At 42.2% G+C, this 22,200-nt stretch overlaps 1 protein-coding gene across 2 annotated transcripts in view; it reads left to right on the top strand.

Moving 5' to 3' along the window:
* The window catches only part of GALNT10 (polypeptide N-acetylgalactosaminyltransferase 10), a 99,688-nt gene that overhangs the window by 41,259 nt on the left and 36,229 nt on the right, over positions 1–22,200 (top strand). For both annotated transcript variants that reach the window (XM_067304672.1, XM_067304671.1), the window contains exons 2-4: positions 8,273–8,372; positions 9,163–9,301; positions 13,788–13,954. In XM_067304672.1, coding sequence (XP_067160773.1) covers positions 8,273–8,372; positions 9,163–9,301; positions 13,788–13,954 — 406 coding nt within the window. The remainder of the gene's footprint in view (positions 1–8,272; positions 8,373–9,162; positions 9,302–13,787; positions 13,955–22,200) is intronic.

Raw genomic sequence — 22,200 nt, 5'->3', positions numbered from 1 at the left:
TACGAGCATAAAAATTGCAGTCAGGGAGGGCAAATGTTTATTATTTGCATTGTGTGGGGTGGGGTTTTTTGGGGGGGGAGGGGAGGGTAGTCTGCTTATGTTGGTTTTGAATTATAACAAGAAATGCTATGCTGATCAGACTGCTGCAGCTGCACCTTCATTTCAGGGGGCTATGCTGGTAGTGGGTGCTGGCAAAGGTCACTGAAGCAAAAACACTGACATTCATTTTCTAACACTGTCTCTTCAAAATTAATGCTCAGCAGACATTGTTGACAGAACTTGTCAGTGATTCACAGCAGATTTTGCAAATACGGTATTTTAATGGTGACCTGCAAAACCGATATAAATGTTGTGTGTTTGCCTGCAAGTGATGCAATTAAACAAAATATTCTAAACCCTTAACATCCAAGTTGAATTAAAACTTAATGGAGCACTTCTGAATTGGATAAACTAATATAACTTACCTTCCCAAGATGAAAAAAGCTCCAGAACACAGTGTGTCTGTCATGACCATCTGTGGATATGTCTAGCCTTAAAGATTTAAATGGTACTTATAGAAAGGTATGTCATTCTAAAGGAGATTGATGTTGTTCATCTTCTGTGAGTCTTCTGTCTAGCTTCAGTTCTACAGGGCAGTAACACTGTAAGCACTTCAGGCAAAGGAACGGATAATTATGTCACCCCATGCAGTCTTTTTTTTCTTTCCTTTTCTTTTTAGCACTGGCAAAGATGAAAACAAATGAAAAATCAATCCTTTAAGTCTCCAGGAGAGGGCCGAGGAATATGTTCTATACAGGACTTAGTCTGACTATATTCTATGTGCTTCCGGTCCAATACTATGGTTTGGAAAGGTCTAGTTAACTAATGCCCATACTCCATTTCCTCTCTTCCTTAATTTGAAGTTTGCAAATTACTCAGGTCTTCCACCTGACATGTATGGCCTCAACAGGGTTAAGCTTTGCTCAGCTCAAAGACTACTTCATGTATGAGTTTATTTGAGACTGAGAGAGCTAACATACCTCTCTCCTAGACCGTCTCCTGTCCCCCCTGCCTGCATTGGGTTCTGCAGATAACACGGTGGGGCTTTCGAACAGAACTGGAGGATGGTGTGCTACTGCTTTCATTCAGTATCTCTGTGATTAAATTGTGTGTTTGGTTCGTTCCTCTGAGGGTGTTTAAATTTCTATTGCTGACCTCTCTAGAGAATGACTTGAAGCTGTGTAGAAAATTCACTTCCCCATTCACATTATCTTGTACTGAGAGCATGAACCCAAGGGTGACTCCAGCCCAGGGCCTGGAGGTGCTCGCCCTGGGAAGGGACAGGCACAACTGCTTTTTAATGGCTTTAGGTTGCTTCTTGGCCTGATGAATGTTGGATGTTTTCTGAACTGTGGTGAGTTTTGATGTAAGGGAGTGATGGGCCCCTTCTGAAACAGCCAACAGCCCAGTGGTGTCATCTCCTCCAGAGGAGGCTGGAGAGGTGCATCTGAACCCTCTGAGGTATGATTTGAACTTGTCTCACATCCCCTGAGAGCTCTTTTGAGGGGGAGAGCTCAAGAAGCACCTTTTCTTCTAAGCATGTTTGAAAAGGAGAGCAATCCACCCAAGTGCCTACAGCAGTGAGCTGATATCTTCTTTCAAGGAATGTTTTTAGGCTAGAATTTGCAAAGAGGGAGGCCCCTTGGCTATTCTTGCTTAAGTTGCCTGAGTCCCAAGGCAAGTTGGGAAAAACACTCTTAGCATTTCCTTATTAGTCAACTTGGATGTCTTTTTTGTTGATGTGGTGTGTTTGGGGGCGGGAGGAAGGATTTGTTTGTTTTTTTTGTAGATCCATTTTTGGTGTCCCTGAATTTCCCTGGCCACTTCATAGGGATCTGGATATCTGCCAGAGGATGCTGGATTCTCTTGTGCAGGGTGGGTGTCATGAGGCTCCGAGCTGCATAATATTTCTCAGATCTAGTCCCCAGACAGTCCCACTCTCATCTTAAACGGATGCGATTTCTAGAGTAACTGCTAGTGTTTCTATAACAAGTGTTGAATCGCAGCAAACAGTAAAATGGGTAAGAAGCTTTGTAAATGATTCTTCTGGTGTGCCAATTCAGTCCAGAGCATTCTAAACAACAGACAAGAGTTTTAAAATATCAAGGTGTCAAATTGGCTGGTTGTTCCTGTGCCCAGTGTAACCCGTGCGCATATGATCTGTGTGATCTGTGTGCAGTCGCAGGGCCATGATCTCATTGCAGTTACAGAGACATGGTGGGATAGCTCGCATGACTGGAGTGCTGTCATGGATGGCCATGTGCTTTTTAGGAAAGACAGGCCAGGAAAGCGAGGTGGGGGAGTTGCTCTTTATGTGAGAGAGCAACTGGAATGTATGGAGCTGTGCCTAGGGGTGGATGAAGAGCGAGTCGAAAGCCTATGGGTAAGGATCAAAGGGCAGGCTAGCATGGGTGACACTGTGGTGGGTGTTTACTACAGGCCACCTGATCAGGATGAGGAAGTCGATGAGGCTTTCTACAGACAGCTGGAAGTAGCCTCACGATCCCAGGCCCTGGTTCTCATGGGGGACTTCAACCACCCCGATATCTGCTGGAAAGACAACACAGCTAGGCACAAACAGTCCCGGAGGTTCCTGCAGAGCATTGGTGACAACTTCTTGACACAGGTGGTGGAGGAGCCAACAAGGAGAGGTGTGCTGCTGGACCTTGTACTAACAAACAAAGAAGGACTGGTAGAAGATGTGAAGGTTGGGGGCTGCCTTGGCTGCAGTGACCATGAGATGGTGGAGTTCAGGATCCTGCGAGGAGGCAGCAGGGCACCAAGTAGGATCGCAACCCTGGACTTCAGGAGAGCAAACTTTGTCCTCTTCAGGGACCTACTTGGAGGAATGCTGTGGGTTAGGGCCCTAGAAGGAAGGGGCGTTCAAGAGAGCTGGATAATATTCAAGCATCACTTCCTCCAGGCTCAAGAGCGGTGCATCCCTATGAGTAGGAAGTCAAGCAAAGGAGGCAGGAGACCTGCATGGATGAGCAAGGAGCTCCTGGCAAAACTCAACCAGAAGAAGGAAGTATACAGAAAGTGGAAAGGGGGACAGGCCACTTGGGAGGAATACAGGAACGTTGTCAGAGTATGCAGGGATGCGATGAGGAAGGCTAAGGCCCATTTGGAATTAAATCTGGCAAGGGATGTCAAGGACAACAGAAGGGCTTCTTCAAATACATTAGTAGCAAAAGGAAGACTAGAAAGAATGTGGGCCCACTGCTGAATGGGGTGGGTGCCCTGGTGATGAAGGATACAGAGAAGGCAGAGTTACTGAATGCCTTCTTTGCTTCAGTCTTTACTGCTAAGGCCAGCCTTCAGGAATCCCAGACCCTGGAGACAAGAGAGAAAGTCTGGAGAAAGGAAGACTTTCCCTTGGTGGAGGAGGAGTGGGTTAGAGATCATTTAAGCAAACTTGATACCCACAAATCCATGGGCCCTGATGGGATGCACCCACAAGTGCTGAGGGAGCTGGCGGATGTTATTGCTAGGCCACTCTCCATCATCTTTGAAAGGTCATGGAGAACAGGAGAGGTGCCTGAAGACTGGAAGAAAGCCAATGTCACTCTAGTCTTCAAAAAGGGCAGGGAGGAGAACCCAGGGAACTACAGGCCAGTCAGCCTCACCTGCATCCCTGGAAAGGTGATGGAGCAGCTCATCCTGGATGTCATCTCTAAGCATGTGGAGGAAAAAGTTGACCAGGAGCAGTCAGCATGGCTTCACCAAAAGGAAATCATGCTTAACCAATCTGAGAGTCTTCTCTGATGGAATGACTGGCTGGGTAGATGAGGGGAGAGCAGTGGATGTTGTCTACCTAGACTTCAGCAAGGCTTTTGACACTGTCTCCCATAACATCCTCATAGGTAAGCTCAGGAAGTGTGGGTTAGATGAGTGGACAGTGAGGTGGATTGAGAACTGGCTGAATGGCAGAGCTCAGAGGGTTGTGATCAGTGGCACAGAGTCTAGTTGGAGGCCTGTAGCTAGCGGTGTCCCCCAGGGGTCAGTCCTGGGTCCAGTCTTGTTCAACTTCTTCATCAATGACCTGGATGAAGGGTCAGAGTGCACCCTCAGCAAGTTTGCTGACGATACAAAACTGGGAGGAGTGGCGGATACGCCAGAGGGCTGTGCTGCCATTCAGAGAGACCTGGACAGGCTGGAGAGGTGGGCGGAGAGGAACCTCATGAAGTTCAACAAAGGCAAGTGCAGGGTCCTGCACCTGGGGAGGAATAACCCCATGCACCAGGACAGGTTGGGGGTTGACCTGCTGGAAAGCGGCTCTGCGGAGAAGGACCTGGGAGTGCTGGTGGACACCAAGTTAAGCATGAGGCAGCAATGTGCCCTTGTGGCCAAGAAGGCCAATGGTATCCTGGGCTGCATGAGGAAGAGTGTTGCCAGCAGGTCGAGGGAGGTGATCCTCCCCCTCTACTCAGCCCTGGTGAGGCCACATCTGGAGTACTGCGTCCAGTTCTGGGCTCCCCAGTGCAAGGAAACATGGCGCTACTGGAGCAAGTGCAGTGGAGGGCTATGAAGATGATTAGGGGACTGGAGCATCTCTCTTATGAGGAGAGGCTGAGAGAGCTGGGCCTATTCAGCCTGGAGAAGAGAAGACTGAGAGGAGATCTTATTAATGTATACAAATATCTTAAGGGAGGATGTCAAGAGGTTGGGGCCAGACTCCTCTCAGTGGTGCCCAGCGACAGGACGTGAGGCAACAGGCACAAACTGAAACTCAGGAAGTTCCATCTGAATATGAGGAAAAACTTACTGTGAGGGTGACAGGTTGCCCCGGGAGGTTGTGGAGTCTCCTTCTCTGGAGATATTCAGAACCCTTCTGGATGCAATCTTGTGCAACATGCTCTAGGTGACCCTGCTTGAGCAGGGGGGTTGGACTAGATGATTTCCAGAGGTCCCTTCCAACCTCAACCGCGCTGTGACTCTGACATGCCTGTTGCTGGGAAAGCTAGCGAAATGCTCCTGGCAAGGAAGCTCTCTGGTTTGCTAGAGCTTTCCAGGACTGCTGTTGGCAAGGGAGTATCCTGGAGAGGAAAGAAGCCAGTGAACAGACCTGACAAAGTAGAAATCTTGCGAAGCAGAAGCAAAATCTCACAGAACGGTAGTGTAATCTGTGGATTAATTAGTGGGGATGATAGGATAGTATGTTGTCTGAAAAATTGGAAACAACTGTGGTGGGCCAGACAAATACTGACAGGAGAAAGGGGAGACTTCTTCATTGTGCTGAAAACCTAGTTAGCTTTATGCCAAAAATAACCAAGCTACCCCTTATATTGCTGCTCAGTCCTGTCACATGGTTGCCATTCATCCCTGCTTCTATTAGCTCTCCCTAGCTAGCAAAAGTCAGGTAGAGTTTGCCTGCATAAATTAAGTGAGCATTTGGTCAGATAAAGCCATCAATAGATGCTGAAGTTTAATCTGATCCTCCACCACCACCCACCTTCTGCACTGGTCCTGGTTCACTGCAATGAAAGGAAGCATCTCAAACCACTTTCAGAGATGTTATTTGGCCTTTTGTTCCCTGTTTGCACCTATTATGCAAAAGTGGTTGTAACCTTCTAGGGGTTGGACTGACATTGGTGTTCTGGTTGGTGTTAATATATACCTTGTAAATTTTTCAAGGTGTTTTGTGACTGCATTGTTGTCACCGGCCTGAGATTAGCCAAAGCCTAGTTTTATGCTTAAATCTTATTTCCCCAGTAGCTGCTGCCCGGTATGCTAGTTCAGTTTGACCTGCTATTGAAACCCTCCCATTGTTTCCTTTCACCTGTTTGGTTCCAGGCTCACACATTCATTTTTGACACTTAAATGTACTTTTAGCAGCGGGTAATGTGTCTGGAAATTCACATAAGAATTGATAAGAGTGGTGCTTAAGAGGACATCTAGAAAATCACAAGGCAGATTAGGTAATTTTGTCTGATATATCTGCTGAGTTCAGGCATGGTTGGAAGCCCTTCCAAAAAGGGGGAGAGCAGTTCTTCACCACAGCTCTGCTTTTCCAGAGCTGCACTTACCTGTTTCTACGTGTTGGGAATAGCTAAGGCTTTTGCAGCACCTCTTCTGAAACCTGTTTCTCTCAGCAAATGCAACTCTGCAACACATGCAAGCAGAGCTGAACTGAAGACATGAGACTGCTGGTGATTATATTCATTTTGTGTCTTAATAGGTGCAAAGTGAAATTCTGGAAGGTACGCTACCGATTTCTGTGTTTGAACAGAAATGAGCATTTATAAGAGGAAGAGTTTATGGGCAGAAGGGACAGTATTTACTAAAGTAAAAATGAGCTATTGTTTTTGATACAGATAACAGGGTGGAAAATAAAAGAACAGATGAACAAAAGAACAGGAAGATGAAGATGATTAAAGAATCATGGGATAGATAAAAGAAGTCTGCGAGGTCATCTAAATTCAGCTCTGCTGGGATTTTTCTTGTAGGTGGTCACTCTCCTTCTGGATGTAACTGCTGCCCATCCACCACTGTTAATTACACCCCGTAGCGTAGGTCCACTCTTCTGGTGCAAGCCAAATTTCCTCTCCCTCCATGTTTCTGTATCATAAGTATTTTCAGGGAGTGTCTTGTTAGCTCTGGGTGGCACAAGTGTGAGTTCCTTAATGTTTGGTTATGTCATGAATCCTGGCTGTGTGAATTTTTGTCCCTTCTGAATGCCAGTCAGCATTCCTTCAGTGAAAATAAAATTAAGTTGCAGGAAGGAGAGCACTCTGTGTATTGACATTAGTTAATTGAAATGTGTAACTGAGCATCTGGTTTCATGGATGAAACTTGACTTCTGTCAGGTGTGTTGCTGTCTACAAAATGTCTTGCCAGATAAGTCAAGAAGCTGAGTGTAAATCACTGTCTTCCTTGACTTGAAAGGATCTAGAGTTGTTTTAAATCTTTTAATAAATGAGAACAACCCAGTAAGTTTTAGTAGCGTAGAGGACTGTGTGTGTGTGTGTGTGTGTTTTTTTTTTAATGAGATCTAGCTCTGTTACCCTTAGAGCGCTGGCTTATGACCCTTTGGCCTGCTAATACAGCAGCACACCTCAAGGTGTTTGCACAGTTCCTTTGCTGACGGTTACCACCCCTAACAGAGCAAGCGGAGTAGAGCATGCCCTGCATAAAGGTGCTCGAGGTCAGTGTGGCATCTTAGCAGAAACCTGTCTTTGCTGATGGTTTTGTAAGCTAATGCGCAGGGCTTGGAGCTGGAGTGGGAAGGTCTGTCTTAGATGCCAAAGATATGTCTGATAACCTTGCAAGGTTGCTATGCCAAGCACTGCTTTTTGCTGTTGGTTGTTTGGTTTGATTGACCCCTTAGAGACTGAAAACCTCTCATCCTCTGAGAAAGAAAGCTTTTTTTCGTTCTAAGAAGTCCTAGCTTGTGGAGTTCACTTTGTGTGTCAAGAAGCAGGCTACTACAAGTGATTTGTATTTATGCTTACTAATATATTACTAGGTAATTGAAAATTCATTCTCAGAGAAGACCTTCTCTTCTTGCCCCTACTCCCTATTTAAAAAAAACAAACAAAAAATTCCATTTCCCCTGGACTTTGGGAATAACAGTGTTTTAGAGATGTATCACGGTTTTCTTTTCACACACCATGGTCTCTTTGATCCTGAACTCACCCCATCTTTCATTTGCTATCTTGTTCCCAAAGCACCTGATGCTTTTGAATTTCAGGAACAACATCATGAAAAGATCATCTCTAATTGGGTTCAGTGCAGGCTTGTGCCTCATGTAAAATTTGCTTTTAAGTTGAGCAGCAAGAGTCTTAATAAATGACATTTAAATCTTACTTCGATTTTATTCAGGTAGGGTAGTATCTTCATAAATAATGATCTTGCAATAGGGGTCTCATTAAATCTTTATTGTTAATTACATAGGAAGTAAGGTGCATTAGATGTTTTCAAAATGAAAATGGGAGTTTTTAATAGATTCTCTGATTAAGAATATTGGTCCTCAGTACGGGATGGTGCACTGAGAAATATCACTTAACAACTGTTACTTTAACACTTAAAGTACTGTTCTGAGGCGAACAAAACTTGCTTTCTCCCTCGCCCCTTTCAGGGTAAAAACTACTTGCTTGTGCTAATCTTAAGGAAGATACTCTCCTTTTGTAGGTTAAAGTGTGGGAGGGAATTAAGGGAAGGTTTCACATGTGTGGGATTTTTTTTCTTTTTCTTTCTTTTTTTTTTTTAACATATCCAATCTTTTGTTTAAAAGGCGGCATATGTGAGACAAAAGAAAGACCCTTACTTTGATGGAGAAAGAAAAAAGGACTGGCATAACAAAGAAGCTATAAGGAGGGACTCCGAACGTGTAGGTATGTAAGATTACTATAAATACATCTCAGTATGGATCGTAAATTAGTTTGATTTTATTTGGTAGGCTGAAAGCAGAACAGCTTCTGGGTTGAGATGATGTTCCTGCCATGATGCAACAGTTATTGCAGTTAAAGCCTTTTCCCCCACCTCCAAAATAACCATCTTGGATAAAAGGATGTTGGTAACATCTTTGTACTTTTAGGATAGGTGCAGTATTGATTCTAAAAAGCTTACAAAATATAGGTACGACTGTGCATCTGATAAAAACAAGAGCTCCAGGAAGGAAGAAGTGTAAGAAAAATGTTCTAGATGATAACATTTGCAAGACTTTTATTCCATAGTCCTGGGTTTTGTCCTGCGTCATACAAAAGGGCAGCTCTTCTGAATGTGACAGCTTTGCACTGGCGTGTCTGCAAAGGCTCTACCTCCTCCCTGCAAGAGCTCAGGTTGTTAAATATACATATCCATCTGCGCTGAAGAAAGCAGCAGTGATGAGGAATTTAAACCATGTGTATTCTCCTGCTGTGAATCAAAAAATATTCCATACATCTTCCCTGGTCTTGCCATCACCCCCTTACCCCTTAGTTTTAACTTCTGTGCTTTGCACAGCTGAGTGGTTTGTAGCAAAACTGCGTATCAAATAGGATTGCTATGTACCTATGAATACAAAACTAGTAGAGGAATTTTCAAAGGATGATAAGGTGACTGCTGTCCTTCTAATATATGTTTCTGGCCAGTTAAGCACCAATTAGTAATAGTGATGCATGTTTACTTTTCATCTATCCATAGGAAATGGAGAACAGGGAAAACCTTATCCAATGACTGATGCAGAGCGAGTGGACCAGGCATACAGGGAAAATGGCTTTAATATCTTTGTGAGCGATAAAATTTCTCTGAATCGTTCCCTTCCAGACATCAGACATCCAAAGTGAGTACTTGGTTTATGTTTCTACATGTGAAAGTTTACAGGCCTTAAATTACCACATCTGCAGGAGTGTGTGTATGGTGGGGTTTTTCGGTTTTTGTTTTTATGCTGGACTCTTGCACCTTTGTCCGTCAAATACAAGCCTCTCATAGCTGGGGTCCTGTTAGCACTGCTTATTCCTTAGTAAAGGACAGCATGCAATCATTGTCATGGGAGGTGGAGGAGGCAGATCAGAAAAAGCCTTTCAATTCCAGAGAACTTAAAATTACCAGAAACTTGCAGCCATGCACAAAAGGAATCATACACTTAACCTCAAGGTGTCTACTTCCTTTTGTCTCTCCCAGCATGTGCCAGTTTAGTTCCTGAGTCCACTGACATAGTCAGCAACTATAGCAACTAAAAAAGATAGAGCTATTTCTTTCTGTATTGGAAAGTGATATAAAGGTCTAGCTTACCTGACAAATGCCCCAAGAGTAGTCAGACGATCACTTTGTCACTAAATACCTGCTCTAGTTCATTCTTTGGCTTCTAGCTGAACATGACATAACATCCAGAGCTGCCCTCTGGAATTCTGCACCAGTTCAGGGCATCTCCAATCTGGAAAATTTTAGGAGAAGAAACCAATATATGGAATATCAAAACAAGATTTGAGCAACTCCACTGAACTACGTATGAAAAAGTTTTGTCCCAACTGATGTTATCTTCATAAAAAATCTCACCAAGGGTAATGAATAGAAACTAGTTCCAGTTGAATGCTGGCTTTTAAAGTCATCTAATTTTGGACATTATCTCTTAAGATGGCATCAAACTGGATTTTGTGCAAGCAGGAAGGAGATTTTCTTTAGCGAAAGTGCTTCAGTTAGGATTGAACCTATATGTGTGTGTGTGTGTGTGTGTATCTTGCACAAAGCTGCAGGAGTTTTTAAATACTGCGCACACAGTATTTAAAATCTGAGGGCCTCGTTAGACATTTGAAAGAAAGCTCATTTTGTTTAAAGTCATTTTGGGTGGTGAATTCAACATCCACTTTATTTCCAAAGTATAATTTCCAGAAATCAGGTTTTACAATTTGCATTAGCTGCACTTTTGAGAGATCACCACCTCTGTTGCCGCAGTGAACTAATCAAATACACTATCCTGACACCCTTTCTCAATGTATATTCATAAACTGAGTGGTGAATACAGCTCCATAAATGTTTTAGGCACGCAGCTGAAATGTTTAAATATAGAGATCAATCAGGTAACTGAAGAAGTTTGGTCAGCTTATAATCAGCATTCTAGGAAATACAGTTTGCGTGTTCACTAACCTAAATTCTGCCTGGCCCCCATTTTTGCGGGCTGCTGTGGGCTCTCAGAATTTAAGCTTTAGACAATGCCAGTATTCCCTCACTTGAGGGTTTAATATACTGCCTCATGTTCCCTAATGTTTCACGAAGCTGCTGACTCCTCATTGCTAATTCTGCTACTTAAACTTTTTAAAAACGTGAAACTTCAGGCTCCAGTTCCCCAGTTAAAATTAATAAGTGAAGTGTCTGGGTCACCAGCAATTTAAACAGATTAACGATACCACTGCAGCTGGTTTTGCTTGTTTCTTGACACACACTCACCCAGTGTAGCAAGCTGTAATTGTGGAGGCCCCAAGGAGAAAATAAACAGCATGTGTATAATGGATGCTAGGATTAGCTAGGAAAGGAACAGGCTTATAGATAATGGAGATCTGGAGTAAAGGAATTAATGATTGAAAAGGTCTGCTGTGCATTCCCTGCCCATTTACAAAAAAAAAAAGTACTTGAAATATATGTTCCATGTTATTGGGCACTTGATGAAGGCAATTTATAATGAAGTTTGGCTGAGATGAAGTCCATAAAGAGCGCTATAGAAAAGTGAGCCATGTGTTAGAGCACTCTTATTTTACCTAACCTTTTACTTCATGGAAGAGGGAGTGGAAACTTTGTAGCCTGGGAATATGCTAACAGGCAGAGGGGAGTATAAGCAGAAGGTGAACTGGGGGAAGCAATCACCTGCCCTGTCCCTTTACCCACATGTGAATTTGGCTGCTCGTGCAGTAGCATCTCAATTTCCAAGCTTTGTGGGGGCCACAGCGGGGTTCTCCCAACAGATGGCCTGGGGAAGGACAGAGAAGCAACCAGTGTATTTGCAGAAGCGGGTGAGGTGCTGGAGCAGCTGTGCGTTAGCAGGCTCTTTCTGCCCTTGCTCGAGTTCAGTCCCAGAAGAGCAGTGAGCCCTCTTCTCTGTATTAGCTCTGACGGGCTTTCGCCTTCGCTGGAGGCGCTGCCAGCTGGGATGCATCGCCTGGCAGGGTCCGTCTCCCTTGACGTTTCTGAACATTCGTGCTCCTCACTGATCCAGCTCACCTCTGAATGTTTTGTGTGGTCCTATATATTATGAATAGTGTTTCACCTCTCTCTTCTCTTAATCATGGAAACCTGGGGAGGGTGGGAGGGAGACAGATCTGCCTGGTGCACATGTAAGATGTATGGCCTTTTGTTTCAGGGGTTATGCATTCCCCTGTTAACGCTCTCTTTAAATGCTGCTAGGTTTTTAAATATTAAATGCTAATCTTACAAATCTTCTAAAGCAATTGTAGATGTGATAACTGGAGGGAAACAGCTTCTCTGTGTGCTTAATAGTGGTAAAAGCTGAAGTTTGCCACTTGTTAGAGCTGTTCAGAAAATGAGAATTCTAGTTTAAGAAAGGCAAGAAGAGGTTTTGGCACTTCTGTTTCATATGTTAACAGAATTATAGCCAGTAGCTGCTTCAGAAGAATGTTAAGGTTGCAATGTCAAGGGCTGGATGAAAGCAGTCCATGCAGCTTTATTTTGTGCCTCTTGCATCTGTGTGTTGCAGCTGTAGCCTGCAGGCTGTTGGCAGCACCCCAAGACAATTCATTAGACCCAGAGTAAGGTACTGTCCTTTCACACAGGCACCACAGTCACGGGATTTATTGAGCATGTATATGAACATAGGTGCATCCTTCTCCTTTTCCTGAGAAAGGTACCAAGAACGAGCTGCTGCTGTCAGAGCCCCTTTCTTTCCCATCTGTCTTTCTGGGAAGCAGGGAGGGAGTTACGTGCACGCCTGCACTGCACTGTGCATGTACTGATAGCCTAGTTAACTGCTTGGGAGGAGGGATGCTGCAAATCATCTCTAGTGCATGCTATGCAGTCGGTCTGGTTTTGTGGCTGGGACGTGACTGGAGTGTGACCTCCTTCACCCAGCGGTTTAAAGCATGCAGCCTGCCCTGCTGGGGATGTTGGCCTTTAATGTGTTCTAAAAGTCTCTACTCACATGATCGCCTCGGTCTGCGTTGCGCTGAATGCAGCACAGGGCGCTGCGAATATAATAGATATCTGTCCCCTAGCTGATGGCTGCTGGGTATGGTTTTTTAACTGCAGTTGCTTGTTATATGGCCTTAGATCTTACCTGTTTAAAACATTCAAACTCCACTCTGAAGGTCGCAGCTACAGGAAAATAAACAGTGCTCTTATTGCAGTAGTTTGAATTTTTGTTCAGAAGACTACTTCAAGAATACTCCCACAAGGCAAGGGAGCATTACCTCCATTTCACAATTCAGGAGAGATTAACGGAGTGGGGAAATACCCACAAACTCAAGGGATCCATAAGGGGACACTGCACACCTGACTCTTCAGCATTATCCAAGTTATGTAGTGCTTTGTTTTCAGAACCCAGCTTTCTTGACTCCAGTCTGCAGAACTGGTCCATGGTATCAAATTAGACCCACTGCAGAATGAGGAAAACATACCTGGTTGTTCAGGAAAAGTCTGATTTGAATAACTTGTCCAGCATGACAAAGGAGGTCTGTTACAGAGCTTGGGGGCTGATCTACTACTGAGGGCACTGGGTTTTCTTATTGAGCTGTTTTTTTACCATGAGATTATCCCACCTCTTCCATCTCTTGTTCACAATGTGTGTATCTCACAAAATCCTACTTCCTTTGTATATTTTTTTTTAAAAAAATGCTGGATGAATGTTATACAGGTGATTAGTGACTGGCTTCTCTGAAAAGTGGGAATAAGTGGGCTAGATCAATGTATTGATAGTGCCTAGAACAGAAGTGACACGTTCAGCTTTTGAAACCACTTTGTGCATAGAAATTCCTCTTCCCGGTGATCTTTGAGGAGTAAGGATAAGATCTTAGAAGAACAAGTAGTTTAGACTTCTGCATCTCGAGCTGTAATCAGCCCTTTCTTTAAAAGCAGCTTCAGCACATGATAGATCCTTCTAATAACTGGTGTGAAGTGCTACTTGCTGGCAATTAACTGTTCTTGTTTTGCACAGAATTTTTTGGTCTGGTAAAGTAGATCAAGCCAACAATGTCTTAACAAGTGTTTTTTCAGGTACCTTGCATCAATTTGAGTTGTAGAAAATGAGTTACTTGATGGTAATTAATATGAAAGTGCTAGTGTTTTTTTGGCACCACCGTTGACCTTATTCTATCTATGTCCAGCTGCAAGAATAAACTGTACCTGGAGACGCTTCCAAACACTAGCGTGATAATACCGTTCCACAATGAAGGATGGTCCTCCCTCCTCCGGACAGTGCACAGTGTCTTAAACCGCTCCCCTCCTGAGCTGATAGCAGAGATAGTGCTGGTGGATGACTTCAGTGACAGAGGTATGATAACTTGTATGTAACATCTCTACCTATGTTTATCTAAGTGGTCAAAGAACTTGCAAATATTTATATAATGAATCTTTGAAAAAACAAAAATCTAGCAAAAATGAACACATTCCATATTCAGTTTGTATTATTTTAGCCACTGATGGCATCAGTGATGCTACCTTTTGAACAATGTGGATAAGCAGGGAAACTGGTTAAAGAGCCTGTGTAGCCAGTTGATCAAGGTTAGGTGTTTGACATTGGGCATCATAAAAATAGTTCACTCCTTATATCTAGCATTTTCTTCTAAACACAGAAAATTATAAAACTAGCCTTGATAAAAGGCTTCCACCCTGGACTTTTAGCTTGCTGTTCTCCTGATTTTTTTTTTCTGCTCCTGAAAATCTTTAATGTGAAAAGTTTTCACTTCTTTCCCATGCTGACTTGCAATGAAGCCTGAAATAGGGAGTGTAGTCTCAAGCAGGAAGTAGTCATTGGAATTGGGCTTAAGGGTGTTGCATGTGAAGACATATAATTGCTGGCATAACGCATCACCAGCAAATGGAACAATCGCTTGTAGTTACAGCGGCAACTTGTAGATATAGTTGCTGAGTTTACTTGCACTGTAGCAGAATGGTAAGAGATCTTATTCTCTGAACTATTTACATGCTCTGTGATTTATAAATTAAGCTACAGCTTAGTTTACATCTTGAGATAAAACATATGCAGTTTGCACCCTTGTTACAGTGTAAAAAGGTAATCAAATGAAGGAGAAATGAATGCTCCATTCTATAGACATTGCATAGTTAGAAAGATCATGTGTAATTTGAAAGTCTGTGGAGCAGCTGGTGTTATCCTGTATTGAAGAGGGTACAGTGACTTTAAGGGTTTATAATCAGATCTAGCAACTCTAATATTTTTCTCCATTATAATTACTAGGAATATTTATCTTCTTTATTATGAGCTGCAGAGTTCAAGTCCTACCAGATGAGATTGCACAAGTGGGAAAAGCACTCTACAAGGATGCTAAAGGATACGCCTCCAAAAATCTGATTCATAGGAAGTAGTAGCTATGATTGATTCTGAAACTCATAAAATGAGCTTGGAAACAAGGTAGTGAGTATTTGGTGTTCTGACCCATGTTGACTTTTAGATAAGCCTTGCCCAACAGCTATAGTATTTGTTCTAAAGTACATCTCTTATTAGCTTGCAAGGAAGGCTTGCTGGTTTGAACAAATCAATCAGTTATATGAAATAGATATTTCTTTTTGAGACTAAGCTGAGGTGTGGGGGAGCGGGGGGGGAAACACCCTCCCAGCAAGGTCTCTTTATTTTCACTCAGTCTAGAAGCAAATTAGACAAACTCATGCTGTAACCAGAGCTGAATTGTGCAAATAACAATTTTTTTCTGGGAGAAATGGAAGTAATGAGATCTGGTTTCCTGTGGATCTGTTTTCCTTGTTCTCTAGATGTGGCCTTCTGACCAGGCCAAAGAGAGCACTTCCCTGGCTCTCCCACCTCTGCGCCTCATCAGTCTGCCCACGTGCTCTTCGTCCAGCTCACTCTCGCTCTGTTCCACCAGCCTCTGATAAGATGCAAACTCTCTCCATTGGTCATCCATCTTTCATACAAAGGTTGCAAGAAACAGCTGAGATTAATTTGTATGCAGCATCTATTTATAAATGTATATAAAAGACTGCTTGTATTGGACAGTGAGCTAAATTGTCAAGGGAGCAGAACAACAGACAGGCATGCAGAGTGATAATAACCTTTTTCAGAAACCAGTGTTTTCCTGCTAGCTTAGTTGATCTATGCATGTTGGGACAATTACTGGTTAGGATGAAACATTTTCCTTTCCCTGCTGTCATTCATGTATCTGCATAGTGGTGTTTCCTGCTGGCTGCTTCTGCTTTTCCAGCAGTCAGTATTCTTCCTTAGCCACACTGGAGTTGGTTTCCACATGCCTCCCAGAGACTAGATAGATCCCTAGTCTCCAGGAGGCAAGAGCATTAAAAGTTCTAAACGCATGATCTTGACTTGAAAGACTGGTTAGGAAATTCTGTTTTTAATTTATGCAGTGTGAGTATTTAAAATAAAATAAAATAAAAAAGCTGAGAGTTGAAAACTTAACACCTGAAATGAACTGTGGGAAGGAGCAGAGGCTCCAGCAAAGATTTTACTACTTGTGTTGTATATTTGAAAAGGCCACTTTCTTGGATTTGGACTCTGTTAGACTGCTGCTCTGGTTATCTGTTTATCTCATGATTAAATTGAGCGGGAACTGAAGACCCTGTGTCCGAGTTGATGATGATCATCACCACCGTTCCACAGAAACAGTGATCAGTAAATAGACTGTGGAGCAGTCTCTTGGTTTTCTTTGCAAATCATAAGTGATTAGTCCTCTGCATTAAGTCTGCCAGGTGGAGTGCTAAATTTGTTTCGCGTGCTAGTCCCACAGATTTGTTACAGCATCTTTCTTCTGAAATTACAGAACCGCTGTTGAACATAGTGATAGCTGGAGGCCCCATTTGAGATCAGAGAGGCACAGTAACAACAGTAAATGTCAGTGTCTTCCCCAAAGAGATCAGTAAACAGTCACCATAAACTCATACTGAAAAGGAAAAGATGAAAAGGATAATTGCACACTAAAAATATATTATTCATTGTTTTATGGAGTGATTACTCTGACAAGATAAAATATTGGATATACTCTGCTTGTACCTCATGGTGACCTTTCACTTGAAGGTTGTCTAAACATACCTCTAGCACTTTTAATAACTCTTTTAAAACCTTGCCTTCAAAAACTTGGCTATCCCTGGCAAGCAGACTATATCCCACTTGTTAGCATTTTTTGTGCTGCTGGCCTGTGATGGGGTTAAACTTGGACTTTTTGCCCAGATGCCCTTGAGGTTCTCCTGTTAGTGTTGCTCTCTTATTCTGCTAGTTTCCATAGGTGGCGATAATAGTGCCGGTCCCTCAGCCTCTTTCAGCTGTGTATCTAATCAGTTCTCATTCTGTGAAATAAATGTGAAATAAATCTTTATTTCAGATAAAGTAAAGAAGATGTTACTAATAGAAATAAGAAATGTGGAAACCTGGCTACTGCACACGGAAGTAGTTTGTGTTTTTCCCTGGCAGATGTTGTTTTCATCCATTTTCAAGCTTGAGAATAAGCAATTTTTGGTGTGGTTATGAAGAGGGTTGAAGAGTCAGCTGATATAGTGATATGAGAGTGAAAACCTAGATTTCTAGGTTAGCTGGTGGCTGCTGTGGTCTGCAGCATTCCCGAAAGGCAGCTGCATTGCTTTACATTGTTGGTGCTCTCAGATGAATCATCATCTGGAAGTGTCAACAGCTGTTTATTTCTTAATTTGTTCGAGAGAGACAATTCTGTGACCTTTAGCAATAAACATTTTTCAACCAAAAAAAGGCTATCCTGGTGACAGTAAATCTTAATAGCAAGCAGCAAAAGCTTTCATAGTCATGTTTTTTAAAATGTTTCCGTTGTTTTGTATTTGAAAATTGCAGTGTGCTGGTACAACTTGCTGTCTGGATTTTTTTTTTTTTGCATGCCTGTAATATAGTGTAAGTGATCAAAATCTATTCTTATTTCAAACAAATTTAGTGCTGGATTCCACATCAGCTACATTGCTCTGGGAAAGGCTAGCTTAGGTGATCAGTCTGATGTGGTACAGTAGTAACATTCAGTATGCCTTGAGCTGCAGACCATGTTGTCACCTCCAGTATTTTTTTTCTGACATTTGGCTCTTCCTTTGTCTGTGGGGCTTCCCTATGTTAGACAAGGTCTTTGTAATCTGGGATGGGTTAGCTTAAAAGAAACTACACATCATCTGCCATTGTTCTCAATGGGCTAATTTTATGGAGCTGTTTCTGCGTTCTCTAATAATGGTCTCTAGTATCGACATAGCCTTCCCAGTAAGACTGCTATAATAGCATATGTTTTTCCCCACAAACTTAGTTGGGTAGTCTGTGATGTAAGGACTTTCCTCTCATGACCATCAGCATTAAATAAATAAATAACGGGAATTTAATGTACAGAAGAGTATAGGTTATATTAGAGGGAGGCACCAGCTCAGAATATTGTTAGAGAATAAGACTTAACCTGCCCAGTGTTGTCTGCCTCTTCCTGTTCACTACTGAGAACTGCTAAAGACCCCCAGACTGACCTCCTCAGATTAATCTCAGTTGTTTCAGGGGGTCACAGATGATAGCATCAATTCCTCCAGATAAGCAGTAATTAGAATGCAATGCACATGAATTATGACTCTAGAGTGTCTGATCATAAAAATGCTTAGCTGTAGTAGCCCTGTGTGCATTTGTGGCTTCACTTATTTCTATAGCTATTTAGTTCTGATCTCAGTTAAATTAAGCTCTTTCATATGCAGGCTTGTGGGATACTAATTATATCCCTCTAAGCTTGTTATCATCAGAGTGGCCCTAAGTAAACTGAAATTCTTTTTCTAATGTATATCAATTTTCTCCTAGGGACTGTCAGATGTGAAATTTGTTTGCTTTTTGATTATTTGATTATCATGCTGTTGACTGGTGAGTGAGTAAGTGGGTTCCATTATATCATAAAAACAGGAGGATGGGAGGAGAAGTTGAAACTTGGGTCAGTTTGTAACATTGCAGATTTTTGTATTAGCTCTAGCATTTTATCGTTGCTAGTGGATGATGGATATCAGACAGGCAGTTCATGGTGCTTCAGGGGCTGCTTCAGTTCTCTAGGCCAGCAATTTGAATCTGGCTATGGTTGTAAGAAATCAAGATATTCATCTAGTCACCTTCTGTCTTCTGCAAAATGGACTGTGGTCTCCATCTAATTCTTGTAACTTGCAGACACTTGTTGCATAAACCACCCTTGCTTTTGCACAAGCTTCTTTGTCATTCTGGAGCTGAATCCACCTCACTGTCCATTTATCCAGACCGTACTTCATCAGTTTGTCCATGAGGATGCTATGGGAGCCAGTGTTGAAAGCCAAGATGTCTCTTATAAGTAAGAAAAACTCCAGAATGAGATAATATGGGAAGAGTAAACCTAATTAAATGGACTGCACAAGGATATCATATGCCCCATTGCCTAGTTGCCTTGTCTAGTCATCAAAAGGTAAAACAGCCTAGGGAAAACTAATACCTCTAAAAACTTAAAAGTAATTGTTTGTATTTGTCAGTTTGTTCCAGGCAAATATACATGAGGTATTTTCAGCCCTTTCTTTAATGTAAAACATGATAGGTTTTTACTTTTTCACCTTTTGCAGCAATTGAAATTTTTAAATTATTCAAGACGCTGTAAGCTTACTGTGTGCTAGAAGGCTGTAACATAATTGCTGAACATCATTTAAAAGAAATATCTTGCCATGTACTTCAGGTTAGCCATGTGCAGAAGAAAACACATATACCACACAGGCGGTTCAGAAGTACCTCGAGTAAATCTCACTTTATGACCTACCTTGATGGAAATCGGTGATTGTGGCTCACTGTTTAAATTTCATACATAAGTCGCATTTCAGCATTAGGTTATTTGCATATTGACTGACAGCCTGTTCTTACTCTTTTTTAAGACTACTTTTGTGTAAATGACAGTGTTTTAGAACAAGTTTGTCCCTTGTTAAGGAACAAGAATCATAGCATCCATCATCACTAAAGCTTTTGTACACTTATATGCAAAGCACTATGTTAAGACAGTAATAAAGTTGAGTGTGGCAGCACTGAAAATACTGGAGTCTCCGAACATCAGGATTGTTCTGGAAATGTTAACTCAGCCGGGCCGTCTGACTTGCGGCTTTGTGCGTGTGTACAGTGGCAATGCGTGAAGCCTTAATATCCTGCTTATGGTAACTGGTCAAAATCTGCACCTGCGATTGAGAGGCAGTAACAATTTCACCTGAATTAATTAAACATTTTGAACCCAACAGGACAGTGACATTTGTGAAATCAACCTTCTGGCCTTTCGATAAAGCCCGTAAGTTTTAGGATCCAGTTATCCAAGAGGTATGCACACAGTTATGCTTGATTTGGAGGTGAGAGTTTTGTGATGAGCAGGGTGCACGGGTCTCGTTCTGCCTTGGGGACGGTTAGGGAGGCTGCAGGTTTCAACTTCCTCTTTCCTCCAACCCTACCCTGTTTCCTTGAGCCTCAATTTAATTGGTGAAAACTCTATCTGTTTAGGAGTCCTGAAATATTTATTTTTCCACCCATTTTGAATTTTTCTTATTCTTGCCCCACCTTAATTCACTCTTTCAGAGGTGTGTTTTTTCAGCAAGACTTTGTGTATTTAGAGTTAGAGCTGCTGTTTTGTGTTTGGGAGACACCTAAGCGTTGTGAGCCTGGAAGGTCGCGTGCCGCTTGCTGCTCATCTCCGGAAGGCAACGAGAAGCCTGTAGGTGTGTTAGTGAAGGAGTCCAAGGAGTGTTTTCTCTGAGCAATGCCACCTGGATTTCACCTCTTGCAAAGATTTCCCTTTTGACCAAGGTTTTGCCCCTTTGTTTGCCCTCTTCCCTCGTGTAGGGTCAGCTCCCCTTGCCTTGCCACTTTGTGCTTTCTCCACGCATTTCTGCAGGTTGCTTGGAAGTTTGCTGTAGGGGAGAGGGCTGTAGTCCCGGAGCTTATCTGCTCACTGAGTGTCAGAGGTGGCCACAGACAAATCCCCTCTTTCCCTTTCAAAGACAAGTCCCTGTGAGGTTTTAAATCTCTCTTTATGTTGCGGTAAAAGCAATTCCAGAGGTAGCCGTATGGCACAATCTGAATGGGAAAACAAATGTGGGTAAGGCTACTTGGCTGAACCACATGCAGCATAATTTGGTCTGAAGGGCGTAAGTCATTGTAAGTGGTGTACTGAAAGGGAAAGGCGAGGGATGATTAATGTGTAATTTGGTGCAGGATCAGGTATGTAGCAAATACAGCCCTGTTCCATTAACCACATCTGCCAGACTTTAATTGAAGGAAATCATGTTCTTAGTATCTGAAATAGAAAAGTGTTTGATTCTGGAATTGTTTTTGATCTTTAAATGGACCAGTAAGGGATTTATGCAGCTAAAGGGATTATCTTTTCATCTTTAGGCACATGCATTGTGTGAGTTGCTTATTTCTTTTAGAGGCACTAAGGCATATCTGGTTAGTACCTCTCTGAATATGGAGTGACTGTTAAAGACAAAGTAGCAATGGCCATTTTCTTACTGAATTCTGAATGTGATCCTTTTATAGCTTTTAACCTTAAAGCATTTGTTTAGATTAAAAAAAAAAAAAAAGCAAGCCAAGCTTTTGTTAGAGAGCTATGCTTTTCTACAACCTTTTCAACTTTCCTTAATGTTCTTTCTCTTGTAGAGGTTGTGGTTGCTGCTGTCTCAAAGGACTTAATTTACAAAAATATTCTTTAAGTCACAGAATAAAGGGATTTTTTTTCCTTGCACTTTGAATTCATTGCAGATCATCTCAGGTCTGTTTAGACTTTCGTAACAACTCTGAAATATCTGTCAGTGAGATCTCCCCTTGAGTACCTGGTGTAGAAAGCTGGTTCTTTGAAGTGTGGAGACCTGGAAGGCTGAAAAAATAAATGTGCTTTTCTCTTAAAATTTTTTTTATCCTGATATTTGTATGTTATTAAAATTCAGGCTCTTGATGCTCAGTTTGTAGACCTGGTCATTTGTCTTCTGGTTTAACTACCAGATGTATCAGATGTATAAACTTACAGTAAAAACAGTTCTAAGACTATGACTATTAAAATGCTTCTGTTAGAAATTACATAGGTATTGACTTCTCTATAGCAAATGGCTTTACTTTGAATACTACTGGTTCAGGTGAACATTTTAAGTTTCCTAGGTAAAGAGCTAGCGCCCAACCTAGTTGTTTACTTCAGGGTTCTTTTGTGACAGCTTAAACTACCCGACCAGTTCACTTTTCATCATTATTTAGTACTTTCCTTCATCACTAGCAACTGATGTTTATCTTCTGGAAAGGAGATGAGTGAATAAAATACATCCGGTTTACTATGAACTAATTATTGTGTGGTGAAGGATGTCTGGCACACTGAAGTGTTTAGAAGATAAAAAGGACAGGGTTTCCCATTACAACTCATTAAATAAGTCCAAGTGCGTTGTCTGATACTATGGAAACCCTATGCATATAGCTGCTTTTAGTAAGAGTTTGCAGGCAAACAGCTTTAATTTTGTTCTTCTCACCTTGAAGTAAGTGTCTTCATCTGCTAGGAGTCAAAAAACTAAATATCTTCCAGCTGCAGTGTG

This window comes from Apteryx mantelli, chromosome 14 (genome assembly GCF_036417845.1).
Source record: "Apteryx mantelli isolate bAptMan1 chromosome 14, bAptMan1.hap1, whole genome shotgun sequence".
Taxonomy (NCBI): Eukaryota; Metazoa; Chordata; class Aves; order Apterygiformes; family Apterygidae; genus Apteryx; species Apteryx mantelli.
This window is presented reverse-complemented; position numbering and strand designations above follow the sequence as displayed.